General features: G+C 41.2%; 1 protein-coding gene across 2 annotated transcripts in view; it reads right to left on the bottom strand.

The window, feature by feature from the left end:
• Positions 1-14,005, bottom strand: part of arhgap42a (Rho GTPase activating protein 42a) — a 314,844-nt gene that overhangs the window by 201,904 nt on the left and 98,935 nt on the right. For both annotated transcript variants that reach the window (XM_080196954.1, XM_080196952.1), the window contains exon 2: positions 7,441-7,536. In XM_080196954.1, coding sequence (XP_080053080.1) covers positions 7,441-7,536 — 96 coding nt within the window. The remainder of the gene's footprint in view (positions 1-7,440; positions 7,537-14,005) is intronic.

Below are 14,005 nucleotides of genomic sequence, written 5' to 3' on the forward strand. Positions count from 1 at the left end.
GAACTGAGCCACGACAGATCAGCCCTGATCTTATTGAATGGCGGGGCAGGCTCGAAGGGCCAGATGGCCCACTCCTGCTCCTATTTCTTATGTTCTTATGTTCTTATACCTCAGGTTTTAGATGACTTCTATACTGGAAAGAATGGATACCAAGCTCGGTTAATGCCCAGTGCTAAACTCTTAAAATTCTTAAAGGTGACAACAGATTGCCTGATAGACCTGCCAATGCCACAAACATCTTACTGTGCATCCTCATCAGAGTTTTCCTGTACACTGCCATTTTTAAGTTCTCGCTGAAGTCTCCAGCAGCAAGACTCATCTGTGACCTTACTGGCGACTATGTTGTTTCCTGCACATGAGCACACATGCACACTTCAGTTGTGCAGATCTCAACTCTACACTACCCTCTCAGGTATGTGGGAGTTACAGTATCAGAGTTGTTGGCTGCAAGTGTCAGATCCAGTGAAGGTGCTTCTTAAATCAGATCTGGTACATATCTTGTCCTTTCTCATGATCCTGCAGTGACTGGCCTGGTAGCAGTTCTTGAGTATTTGAAAAGATAAATGTGGAAGGTGTTAGATTGAGGTGGAAAGCAAAATATCCGGGTGTGGGTAATTGTGAATCAGAACATCTGCAATCAAGAACAAGAGCAATCCAATCTAATCTCTGCATGTTCACAGCATAGTACAGACAAGTCACATGGTAGAGTGAAGGCTAATCACAAACTTTAATTCTAATAGCATTGATGAACAGTTTCCCAAAGCAATCAGTATTATTACTAAGGAATAGACAGAGAAATTATGTGGATTCCAGCTCTTAAATCAGACTTCTGGGCTTATCCTATTCAAGATCTCTTTATCCTCAAGATCTGTCTTTTCTCTATTAGACCTGGTAACAGACATAACAGTTAAGTGGTCAAACAGTAAACATGTTCAGAACAGCAAACATTAGCTGCAAGTTATTTTAAATTATACCAAACTGCTTTGGTATGCTTTAGGAAAGATCTTCAACAATCAGACCCCTCCTCCTGTGTTTTTTTTGTCGAGGCTTTTTGGTGGACTTTTCTTCTGAGGCAGTAGGCATAGAAATTTGTGGAAGTATTTCAGTTATAACAACTGGGTTTTTGGTATTTGCTTTGGTATTTCCGATCTGCCATCAGTTTTAATGTAACTTCCACTGCTTTAGAATCATTTCTTCTGATGAAATCCAGTTGCTTAAACAGATTTCAAGCATTATTTATTTCAAATATTAGCTTTTACACATTTTAAAAAACATATACATGAGCTTTTATTAATAACACTTCACATCACTGGATCATTAAACCTTGACACCTTTTTGTGAATTTCATTTTGAAAGTCACAATTCAATATTTTCTGGCTATTGTGATTTTTCTCTCTCTCAAAAGTGTAATATCAAGGTATTTTCTTTGTCAAACAATAATGTAAGTGATCCATTAGCCTAACCTATTGTAAACATATACATTGGGGGAGTGTGTCCACTGGTTTCTGCATGTGTAATATCGACACAATCCAAATGGAGTTAGCCAAACCAGTGCATAAGATCATTAAATTTTAATAAGTGAATTACAGCCAAAACCATTACACATGGTTTCCGCAGACTTTTGTATGCTGTTCTAAGATTCCATTCATCAGATCAGGACCTGGCAATAAAATTGGCGATACTTTGAGGTTGAAATTGTATAATTTTGCTCTTCAAATTACACTCATTTTCTTAGGCATTATTTGACATTCTTTTAAAGTTTCTTCACACAAAAGATTGTATTAAACTGATTAAATTGATTAGCTTTTCCAAAAGAAACTATTATATGGTTCATTAAAGCTTCAATGTAAGAAATAATTTTCGGTGATAAATCAGGTTACTCAGTGGTGGAAGTCAGGAGCCAAGAAGTATACTGGAAGTTTTTGGACACCAATCCTGGATAGTGAATATCTGTCACTCAAAGAACTTCAGCTCAGTTGTTGAGCAGGAGTTTGAGCTGCAGAAACTGTGGGACATCAGGGAGGGACTGAGTTACCTGAACACTTTGTTCCGGAGGTAGCAAAGCCCTTAAGGTTGAGCAGAAGTTTAGAGTTAATCAATGATTAAGGTGAGAAGGATGTGATTAGAAAAGTCAAGGCAGTACTGGGATCCAAGATGCAATGATGAATGAACCTCAGCTCTTGTCTTTAGCCAATAGGTACGAGCTACTTGCTATCTGTGTGAGGATGAGAACATGTGCAGCAAGGGGAAATGAGCAAGCTGACCATAGAACCATGCTTCAAAAAGCTAATGAAATACGAGAAGGGTGAAAAACAAAATGTAGCAGTGATAGGGCTAGCATAATCAAGGGAATAACTACCTTTCTCTGCAGCCACAACCAGGAGTTCCAAAGGTTGTATTGCCTGTCTAGAGCCAGATATCATCTTGTGGTTAGGGAAGAAATTGGGGTGAGATTGGGAGGATGCAGTCATCGTTGACCAATGACATTTGTAGGACTAAAAATAGTGTTTAGCTCATAGTGTTTGAGGAACTAGGGTCCAAATTAAAAGAAGCCACACTTCAGTTGGCTTGGGATAAACAGATTTGTAGGCTGAATGCATGGCTGAAATATGGTGTGGGGAACATGGATTTCATTTCAAACAAACAAATCAGGAGCATGATTAGGCCACTCAGCCTCCCAAGCTTGCTCTGCCATTCAAGAAGATCATGGCTGATCTGAATGTACATTCAACTCTTCATTCCTGCCTATCCCCAATAACCTTTCACTTCCTTGTTAATCAAAAATCTATCTAGCTCTGTCTTAAAAATATTCGAAGACTCTGCTTCCACTTTTGAGGAGTTCCAAAGACTCTAGACAGAAAAAATTCTCATCATTGCCTTAAATAAGTGACTCCTTATTTTTAAAGGGCAACCCCTAGTTCTATATTCTCCAACAGGACGAAACATGAATTGCACTTCCACCTTGCCAATACCCCTCAGGATCTTTAAGGCCTTGATCAAGTTGCCTCTTACTCTTCTAAACTCTACTGGTTACAAACACAACTTCTCCAAACTTTCTCAAAAGATAAGCCACCCATTCCTAATATTCAACCTTTTCTGAACTGCTTCTAATGCATTTACATCTTTCTATATAAGAAGAATACTGCTCATAATACTCCAGATGTGGGCTCACCAATGCCCTGACAACTGAAAGATAACCTTCCCACTTTTGTAATCAATTCCCCTCGCGATAAACTATAACAATCTATTAGCTTTCCAAATTATTTGCTGTACCTGCATGCTAGCCTTTTGTGATTCATGGGCCACTGGCACAAATACTGGGGCAAAGAACTGAGGTGATAGATTTTGATGGGAAGAACATGTACAAGCAATATAAAATAACGAGCATGATTCTTAAGGTAAGGCAAGAGCAGAAGAATTTGTATATTTCTGTGATGTGAAACTTCAGTTAAGAGTATAGATTGGAGAGGTTTTCCTTGGAGATCCAAAGGCCAAAGGGAGATTTGATTTGATAGGGGTGTTCAAAATCATGAGGGGCTGGACAGAGCAGATTGGGAGAAATTATTCCCATGCTGTTCGTCAGTGAATAGCAGTTTAGGCTGCTCAATGATGGGATCTGATGGCAGAGCATGTATGGTACATTTATCAGTACATAATTACAATATTGCAGTTCCATAATAATTATAGGACTTCAATTTAAATATTTTAATAAGCCTCTTTCAACCAGGTATATAAACAGGAAGTGAATCTCAAGCCAGTGATTTTCTTTTTCATTTTTGTATCACTTCTGCTGCATTCAGAGTTACGTGACAAGGTAATTGATTTGTTGTAGTCAAATACATCAAATTCATTTTTAATTGAATGATATTCTGGAATCGTCACTGACGCATTAAATTTCTCCAGAACATCCCCTTCTATTTTTGCAGCTTCCAACAACACTATACAGTCTCCCACCCAAACATTTCATTCCTATGATTCTGGCCTCCTGGGTTTCACTCCTCCTTTGCAGCTGTGTTGTCTGCTGTCTTGACACCATGCTCTTGATTTCCTTCCCAAAAACCGTCTGACTCTGCACCACACACTTCTTTGAGATTCATTTCTCTGGCCAAACTTTGTTATCTGTTTATCTTTATCTAATTTTTCCTTACACTTTTGTGCAGCAATTACATATTTAATACATATTACTACTTGGAAAACATAAGAAACAGGAGCAAGTCTAGGCTATGTTTCTGCTCTATTCAAAAAGATAATGGGTGATTTTTCTGCTCAAATCCACCTTCCCATTTCTATCTTCAAACTCAATTCCCTTAGTGTCCAAAAATTGATTGTACTAACTGTCATTTTCGGTGAGAAAACAGATGCAATTCACGCCAACAAGTCGCAATTTTCCCCACGTGTCATTTTTTTGGGAGGTGGCGAATTTTGCATTGGTTCTGAAAGGGGCAGGGCCTCAACAGGCTGGCAAGCCTGGCTTCACAGAGACTAGGCGCCGTTTTTAGATCCCCCCCTCTCCCTTCCCCAATGGACATCAGGACCACTCCTTACCTCATTAAAGGAATGTTTCCCCACCTAGCTCAACATATCAGCCCTCCCAATGGGTTCCACTTTACTTGATTTGATTCATTGTCACATGTATTGGTATACAGTGAAAAATATTGTTTCTTGCGTGCTGTACAGACAAAACATACCATTCGTACAGAAGGAAACAAGAGTGTGCAGAATGTAGTGTTATAGTTATAGCTAGGGTGTAGAGAAAGATCAACTTAATGCAAGATAGGTCCATTCAAAAGTCTGATGGCAACAGGGAAGAAGCTGTTTTTGAGTTGGTTGGTACGTAACCTCAGACTTTTGTATCTTTTTCCTGACAGAAGGAGGTGGAAGAGAAAATGTCTGGGCGAGTGGGGTCCTTAACTATGCTAGCTGCTTTGCCGAGGCAGCGAGAAGTGTAAACAGAGTCAATGGGTGGGAGGCTGGTTTGTGTGATGGAATGGGCTACATTCCTGACCTTTTGTAGCTTTTTGCGGTATTGGGCATAGCAGGTGCCGTACCAAGCCATGATACAACCAGAATGAATGATTTCTATGGCGCATCTGTAAAAGTTGATGACAGTCATAGTTAACATGCCAAATTTCCTTAGTGTTCTGAGGAAGTAGAGGAGTTGGCGGCCTTTCATAACTATATCGTAGGCATGGGGCAACTAGGACAGGTAGTTGGTGATCTGGACACCTAAAAACTCAAAGTTCTTGACCATTTCTACTTCGTCCCCATTGATGTAGACGGGCATGCTCTCCACTACACTTCCCAAAGTCGATGACAATCTCCTTCATTTTGCTGATATTTATTGCCGTCGCACCAGTTCACCAGATTCTCTATCCCATTCCTGTACTCTTTCACGTCATTGTTTGAGATCCAACGCACTGGAGTGGTGTCGCCAGTAAACTTGAAAATTGAGTTGGAAGGGAATTTGACCAGTCACAGATGAACAAGGAGTACACTGGGGGACTGCGAGCACAGCCTTGTGGGGGACTGCGAGCACAGCCTTGTGGGGGACTGCGAGCATGATGAGGATGATGAGGTGTTATGCTCCCCTTTCATGTCCCACCACCTTCAAGCCCCACCCCATCAGGTCCCATCCTCTTGACACCCTGCGGTGCCATCCCCAGCAGTGCCCACCTGGCACTGCCATGATACCAGTTGGCATTGCCAAATGAGCACTGCCTAGCCATGTCCCCAACCTCCCCCCCCCACATGATCCTCGCATCTCGTCTCCATTTGGGAAGACTGGTCGTGATTCTTGCTAGATTCCTGCCGTGCCCAAGGTTTGGTGAGTCCTGGGAGCAGGGAAAATCCAGCCTCAAACAGACTAGGCATTTTTAAATGCTTATTGGAATTTGCTAATCTGATTCCTGGTGGTTGGGAGAAGTGCAACAGGCCAGCACTAAACACGCTAGACCCCTCACCCAAGATTCTCCGATCGCATGCCGTCCCAACACAAACTGCGCCAGGCATGATGCAACCAGTAAATCTGGCAAAAAAAAATGATATTTTCAAGACATTGGCTGCAATTTTCCATCCGCACCATGCCTGGTACAGGTCGTGGCTAATGCCTTCAAAATATCTTTCTTCTTTTTCTAACAAAATGTTAAGAAGTCACATAAGCCAGATAATATTCAACGAATTTCATGATGCAAATGAACTCATTGCAATGTTTCAATTTGCTTCAGCTTCCATTTGGATTGATCAAATGAAGGAATTACAAATGTCAAATTAGCTACTATTTCTTCTCCTAACTGCAAGACAGTCAACTCTGTTGCAAAGTAGACACGTGAACAACGTTCAGCAATGCTGTCATTAGTAGTTCAATAATTATAATGACCACTATCTAAACTTGCTTATGAACAATGGCCACTTGAAAAATTGTAGCGGGCTGCCTGCATTTGTGGAATGGTATTCCAGAAAGACACAGTATCTTGGGGAAAGGGGAGGAAAAGGGTGGAATTTTTTTCTGCCTTCCAGTTGTAAGATAATGGTTCATAACTTCCTGTGGAGTGACAATTGATTTGGAATGCCACTTTGATCCTAGTTTCTCATCTGAAAATGAAACTGCTTCTATCTCCATCTTTCTGACTCAACTGGGTGAGATCACTCCAATGCAATTGGTTCTCTAATGTCAAGGGCAACTGACTAAAGGTAACACTCCCTTTTTCACAACACTAGCTGGGTCAGGCTAGGGTGGGTGGCAGGAGCATCAGGCCATGATGGCAGTCAAGGGCTGAAAGTCAGGTCAGGCCAATCCAAATCTTGGGGGTGGGGGGTGGAAATCAAGCCAGCAAATCAAGGTCAGGGATGGGTGTAGCAGAAGGTAGTAACAGTGAGACATGGGGGAAGTCCATATGCGTGTGAAGGAGGGGTGGTGCAAGGATGTAGCGCTAAGCAGTAGTGTGGTGGTGGGGGTAGATTAGTGCTCTGTATTTACCCTGAAGCTAGAAATGGTTTTTAGAAATGGTTTTCATCCTTCTAAATTTTCCTGGGTAACTATTGCTGTATGGCAGTCAGACCATTTGAAGTTTGCATTTTAAATCTCATTATCAGATGGTTCCCTGTGCAGGACAAAAGCCCAAAGGAAGTTTGAATTTCCTGAGCAATTGTCATGCAATCCATACCTCAGGGTTTCCCCAGTGCATCTCCGAAGTACTTCAGAGATACACTGCATTTAGAAGTACTTCTAAATGCAATGCCCCAGAGCTCAGATGTTACAGGCCAACATCTTTGGGGCTAGTTAAATTGACCAAAATGATCCATCTTTTTATATTTCACTATAATCAATGATCTTTTAAGTTTGAACAGTGAAAAATATTTGGGGATAAAACTGATTAGCGCATACAAAAATACAGAAGTACTAATTGTGAATAGCAAGTTTTTTAATTGTTCAGTACTTACCAATATTAATTTCATCATCAGTCTCTGCATCACCAATGCACTCAAACTGAAAATCCTGCAATGACTGCGAAAACCTCTGAACAGCTGCAGACAAATCTGTAAAGCAAACATAGAAATATCAGATTTAGCCTAATCTGGTGGTAAAATTTCAACAAATTGATAATCTTAAAAGTAAACAATTCAAAAACAGCCAGTGAATAGTAGCGTCCAATCACGTTTGTAAATAAAACTTAAGAATTTCTATACACCTTGTTTATTACTCTGTCAAGTAATGCATTTTTCTCTAAGGACTAGAATCTTACAGGCATGTACTTCGCTAAGAATTATTCTGTTATAAAAGTGATGTTTTGACTCTTCAGGTCACAAAGTTTAACTGCTCTTCAGGAAATACTAATGCAAATTAGCATTAGGTTACTTGCATGCTGTTGATATATCCTTCACTTTGCCTTTTTTTTTACTGTGATGGCTATAATGAATTAGGACAGAGTTTGCATTCTGCCTCTATTATGTTCTCTTCCTGGGGAGTTTCTTTTCACAGTACGTTTATATTTCCATGGTGTATACATGTGTAATTAAAAACATTTATACATTTACTGGTAAAATAGTAAGATGAAAAGCAGTGTGCAAGTAATCTTTTGCTGTATTGAGTGCTTCATTTTCATGATTATTAAATGGTGTGTCAATTGTCAGTAATTTCTATTTGACATCATTCCTATTACGAAGGTCATTCGAGAGAGGTGGGATACTTTAATTGCTGAAGTCCAGTTTATTTGGTGCAGGATGGCTTGAATCTTCCAAGCAGCGGCAAAAATGGTCAGATTGCCACGGCACCCCTAAGTCCCCCTGACTCAAAGCTACAGAGCATTCCCTCTGAGACCTTCTGCTCACAGCTTTCACTGAAATGAACAGCAGTGCTTCCTTCAGGAAGCTTCAAAGTGAGTCACGGAAGGCAGAACACGTGCCCTTTATATGGCACAAGTTGCTGTGTGTTAAGTTTAAAGGCCCAGTTGGATGTTAGTGAACTGACAAGTGGATGTGTGTACAGATGAGTAGGTACGTAAGTGGGTGAGTGGCTAAGTGGGCACACGGGGTAAGATGACATGGTGGGTTTGTGGGCACAGTGGGTTAGTGAGCAACCAAGTAGTTGAGTGGGGTGGGCAAGTGGGTGAGGGAATAAATGATAAGATAAGTTTTGAAGTTTATTCATTAGTGTTACAAGTAGGCTTAAATTAGCACTGAAATGAAGTTACTGTGAAAATTCCCTAGTCGCCACACTCTAGCACTTGTTCGGGTACACAAGAGAATTTAGCATGGCTGACCAACCTAAGCAGCATGTTTTTCGAACTGTGGGAGGAAACCAGAACACCCAGAGGAAACCCACGCAGACATGGGGAGAACATGCAGACTTCAAACAGACAGTGACCCAAGCTGGGAATCGAACCCTAGTCCCTGGAGTTGTGAGGCAGCAGTGCTAACTAACCACTGTGCCATTCACAACTGAACTTGCTGCAGTGTTTCAATTTGCTTCAGTTTCCATTTGGATTGATCAAATGAAGGAATTACAAATGACACATCAGCCACCATTCCTGCTCCTAACTGCAAGACAATCAGCTCTCTTGCAAAGTAGACATGTGAACATTATGCAAGAACAGGACAAAGTTCAGCAATGTTGCCCTGAGCAGTTCAATAATTATAATGACCACTATCTAAATTTGCTTATGAATAATAGCCACTTGGAAAATTGTAGAGGACTGCCTGCACTTGTGGAACTGTATTCCAGAAAGCTGCAACACCTTGGGGAAAGGAGAAGAAAAAGGTGGATTTTTTTTCTGCTTTTCAGATGGGAGAAGTGGGTAAATAGTTAAGTGGGTGCTGAGGGAAGTGGTTTAGTGAATAAAAGGGTGAGTGGGTAGAGGGATAGGTGAGTGAAGTGAGCAAGTTGGGTAAATGAGTGAGTGAGGTGGTTAAGTGGGTAATTCAGGAACAGCTAAGGTGGGTAATTAAGCTGAGTGAATGGTTAAGTGGATGAGGTGCATAGGTGGGTGAGTTAAATCAGTGAGGTGGATAGTGATTAGGGAAGGAAGGAAAGGAAGGACTGCATTAACAGACAAGCATAAAAGAGACAAAGAGAACATTTTAAAAAATTTTAATTTCCAAAACAAAAGTTAAAGCAATGAGACTCCACATACGTAACAATAATTTTCAATGGCAGAATTTGTTTAGCAGTATTTTAAGACTTGTCATACCATTGACAAGGTACTTAGACTGAAAAGGGCAAACACTACATTTATTTTGTGCATTTATGAAGGACATATAGTGTTTATTTTAACAGAAGACTGACATGTGGTAGCAAAACCACCACACATCCCACTTCAGAATCTTAGCAGGACAGCAGTCAGGTGCTAAATGTACATATACCATTTTTGCTAACAGTATGAGCAAAACAAGAAGTACTGTATTACAATAAAGTCTGAGACTAATTTTGAATCGAAGGTACCTAGATTTCAAAATTACTAATATTGTTCATGTTCCATAAATACAAGCTATGTATTTCTTATAAAGTCATTTCATTGTGTTTATGCAGTGTGAAAAAGTGGTGTTTTAACTGTACATTTAATTTCCATCAATACTTAGAGCTCAGTACAACAATAAAACTTCAAAACAGGAGCAGCCTTCCAAGCCTATTCCATCATTCAACTAAATTATACTGATCCACATCTCAATTCCAATTACCTGCTTTTGAAAAATAATCCCTTGATATTGCTTAATAAAAATCTGTGAACATGCATTTCCACACTTCACAGTAAAATAGAGTTGTCAACTCTGATAGGACATAATCCTGGAGGTTTCAACACGAGCTGCTGCCTCCAAATGCTCAAACCAGTAAAACAGTCCTCCATTTAAAAGCACTCTAACACGAGCGAACTCCAGAAATAGGAGCAAGAGTAGACCATTTGAGTCTGCTCAGCAATTTAATGAGATTGTCACCTCAACTCAGTGTGTTTATGCCAAACCACTTCCCTACTCCACCCCTCCGCAATCCTTTATAACCAAAGCAACAAAATTGTTCAGTGAAAATGCAAAAAGCACTTTTTTTAAAAACAGCCGAACGATATTTCTGCTTGGTTTCCTACAACCATGGCTGAATTATTAATCTTCATTCTTAAGACCAAGAACAAATTTCCTACGATTCACAACCCTACTATTAGTGCCTGGAAAAATGCTGCTCCCAATACTAATAACATAAATAATATGCAATTCACACTTTGAGAAAAACAAAAATCTTGAAGGGGGTGTTTTGCAAAACGAACATTATTCTTTTGAAGCAATCTTGTAAAATATGTATTATATCACATAACATTATATGGATGACAAGTTCTATGAAAAATCCTATTCTAAAGTCACAATATATCACAGCAAAGTGGTTACAAGTAACTAAAGCAATTTCCCAGGGACAGTGTATAGTTCGAAAATATCTCCTTGCAAATATCCTAATCTGCTGTTAACATTAAGTATCTATACAAATTCTCTTTTTTGATTGAAATTACTTTTTCCTATGCAAGCATTTTTTTTAGTTTGCATGGAAAGAAGGCAAAAAGAACAAATATTCAAGTCCCTATGAAAGAAGATTATTGACAGAAGCTAAAGATCAAAGTATATTAATTCATACCTGGACAATTTTCAATTAGCATGACTGTAGGCACATACAGCACAATTATAAAAACCTGACATGAAGTGGTTTAATAAAAGCAAATTACTATGCATGTTATAAATCTGAATGAAAAACAAAGTGCTGAAAATAAGCAACAGGTCTAGCAGCATCTGTTAAAAAGACGCAGATCGGAGGGTGGAAAAAAAACTGCACTATTTTAAAAAAAGGAGAAAAAAGAATTACAGACCTTTTATCCTAACATCAGGAAAATGCTAGAGCCTATTATAAAGGATGTGACAACAGAACACTCAGGAAATATCAACAGAAATGAAAAAATCAACGTGGATTTATGAAAGAGAAATCACATTTGATAAACCTACTGGCATTTTTCAAAGATGTAAATAGCAGAATAGAGAAGAGAGAATCAGCGGATGTGGTATATTTGGATATTCAAAAAGCTTTTGATAAAACCCCACCTAAAAGGTTAATGTGCAAACTTAAAACACAGTTGGTTAGGGGTAACATATTGGCGTGGATTGAGAATCAGTCAGCAGACAGGAAACGGACAGTAGTGTTAAATGAATATTTTTGGGAGTGCTGAGAGGTGATAGTGAGGTACGGCAAGGGTCAATGCTTGAGCCACAGCTATCCACAATATATATCAATGATTTGGATGTAATATTTCAAAGTTTGCTGATGACACAGAACTAGATGGGAATGAATGGTGAGGGGGATGTCAAGAGGCTTCCAGGAAATTTAGAAAAGATGAGGGGGCAAATACATGATAGAGGCAGGATAATGTGGATAAGTGTGAACCTATCCACTTCAGCAGGAAAAACAAAATGGCAGAGTATTATAATAAATGGTGATGGATTGGGAAATGCTGATGTCCAAATGGACTTAGGTGCCTTGGTATACCAGTCACCGAAAGTAAGCTTGTGGATGCAGCAATCAGTTTGGCAGGCAAACGGTATGATGGCCCTAATTTCAAGAGGATTTGATTGCAGGAACAAGGATGTCTTACTGCAGCTGGTGTTGTACTTTCTTTAATTAATGAGTGAATGGTTTTTTTTAAAAGATTTGTTTTAATCATATTGTCATTTTGGGTTAAATGGTTCTATGAAGTATAGGGTGGTTGGGCATGGAAATACCATACCTTAGCTCAGGTAACATGAGCGGTCCTGGGCATGGTGGAAGTCCATATTTTGGCATCATGGGACATGACAAACCAATGCAGGTAGGTGGAGGAACATAGCTTGGCACATGGGTCATCAGGATGTGGAGGATCTTTTGAACTCACCTTTTAAGAGGTCCCTTCATCTGAACGAGAGTGGGGAATGCATGTGATGTGTGGTTTCTGTATGATGTGGGAACTGGTGGACCCCAGGGTCCTTCCCAGTGACCATGTCTGTAGTAAGTGCAGGTTGCTGGAGGAGCTCCAGCTCAAGGTGGATGAGCTGGCCTCTGAGCTACAGACACTGAGGCTCATCAGGGGGAGAGAGGGTGCCATTGTCAATGGGGTGCAAGTGACATCCACCCCTGCTAGACTGGCTAAATCTAAGGGTCAGGGACAAAAGGGGGCTGCTGGGAGGAGGAAGGAGGGTGAGGAGCGGAGGCCTCAGCCTCTTAATCTGCATAACAGGTTTGAGGTTCTTGCTTCCAGTCTGGAAGAGGACGAGGCAGGTGAGGTTGGTGAGCAAACTGCACACGGTACAGTGATGCAGCAGGACATAGGCAAAGAGAAGGGGAAAAGGAACGTAGTAGTGATTGGGGATAGTGGGGTGAAGGGTATTGACACTGCCCTTTGTCACAATGACAAAGTGCACAGAAGGGTGTGTTGTCTGCCTGGTGCTCAGGTACAGGATGTCGCAGCTGGGCTGCAGAGGAATCTGGAGTGGGAGGGTGAGAACCCGGTCGTTGTAGTACATGTGGGTGCCGGCGACGTAGGCAAAGTGCGGACTGAGGATCTGGGGAGGGAGTATGAAAAGCTGGGAATGGAATTAAAAAGTAGAACCGACAAGGTGGTCGTCTCTGGGCTACTGCCTGAACTGAGTGCAGACGGGCGTAGGGTTGACAGGATAAAGGAAGTGAATGGGTGGCTCAGGGATTGGTGTGGGAGGAATGGGTTCGAATTTATGGGGCATTGGCACCAGTATTGGGGTAGGTGGGACTTGTTCGGGCGGGATGGGGTGGGTCTGAACCGTGCTGGGACCAGAGTGTTGGCGAATCGAGTAAAGAGGACTGTAGACAGGGCTTTAAACTAATTAGGGGGGGGGAGGGTGCGAGGGTAGGTGACGCTACGAGGTCTAAAGTTAAGGATAGGGTACAGGTAAGGGAAGAGGCCGAGGATGTCCCAATTGGTGGCGTTACGGCAAATAGGGTCCAGGTGAAGGCTGGGATGAAAGCGCTTTATCTGAATGCACGAAGCATTCGGAATAAAGTGGATGAGCTGGTGGCGCAGATCGACACAAATGGATACGATCTGGTGGCCATTACAGAGACGTGGCTGCAAGGTGACAGGGACTGGGAGATGAATGTACAGGGCTATCAAGTGTTTAGGAAGGATAGGCAGGAGGAAAGAGGGGGTGGCGTAGCTCTGCTGATTAAGGATAGTATCAAGGTGGTAGCAAGGGATGATATCGGAGCCAAAGAGCAGAAAGTGGAATCGTTGTGGGTGGAGATTAGGAACAGCAAAGGGAGGAAGACGCTGGTGGGTGTCGTCTATAGGCCCCCGAATAATGATCTGGAGGTGGGGCGGGCTGTTAACGCGCAAATAAGTGCGACGTGCAGGAATGGGACAGCAGTAGTTATGGGAGATTTCAATCTGCATATTGATTGGTCGACCCATGTTGGACGAGGTGGGCTCGAGGAGGAGTTCTTGGAATGCTGCCGGGATAATTTCCTTGAACAGTG

Source organism: Carcharhinus amblyrhynchos, chromosome 10, assembly GCF_965287045.1.
Source record: "Carcharhinus amblyrhynchos chromosome 10, sCarAmb.v2.hapA, whole genome shotgun sequence".
Taxonomy (NCBI): Eukaryota; Metazoa; Chordata; class Chondrichthyes; order Carcharhiniformes; family Carcharhinidae; genus Carcharhinus; species Carcharhinus amblyrhynchos.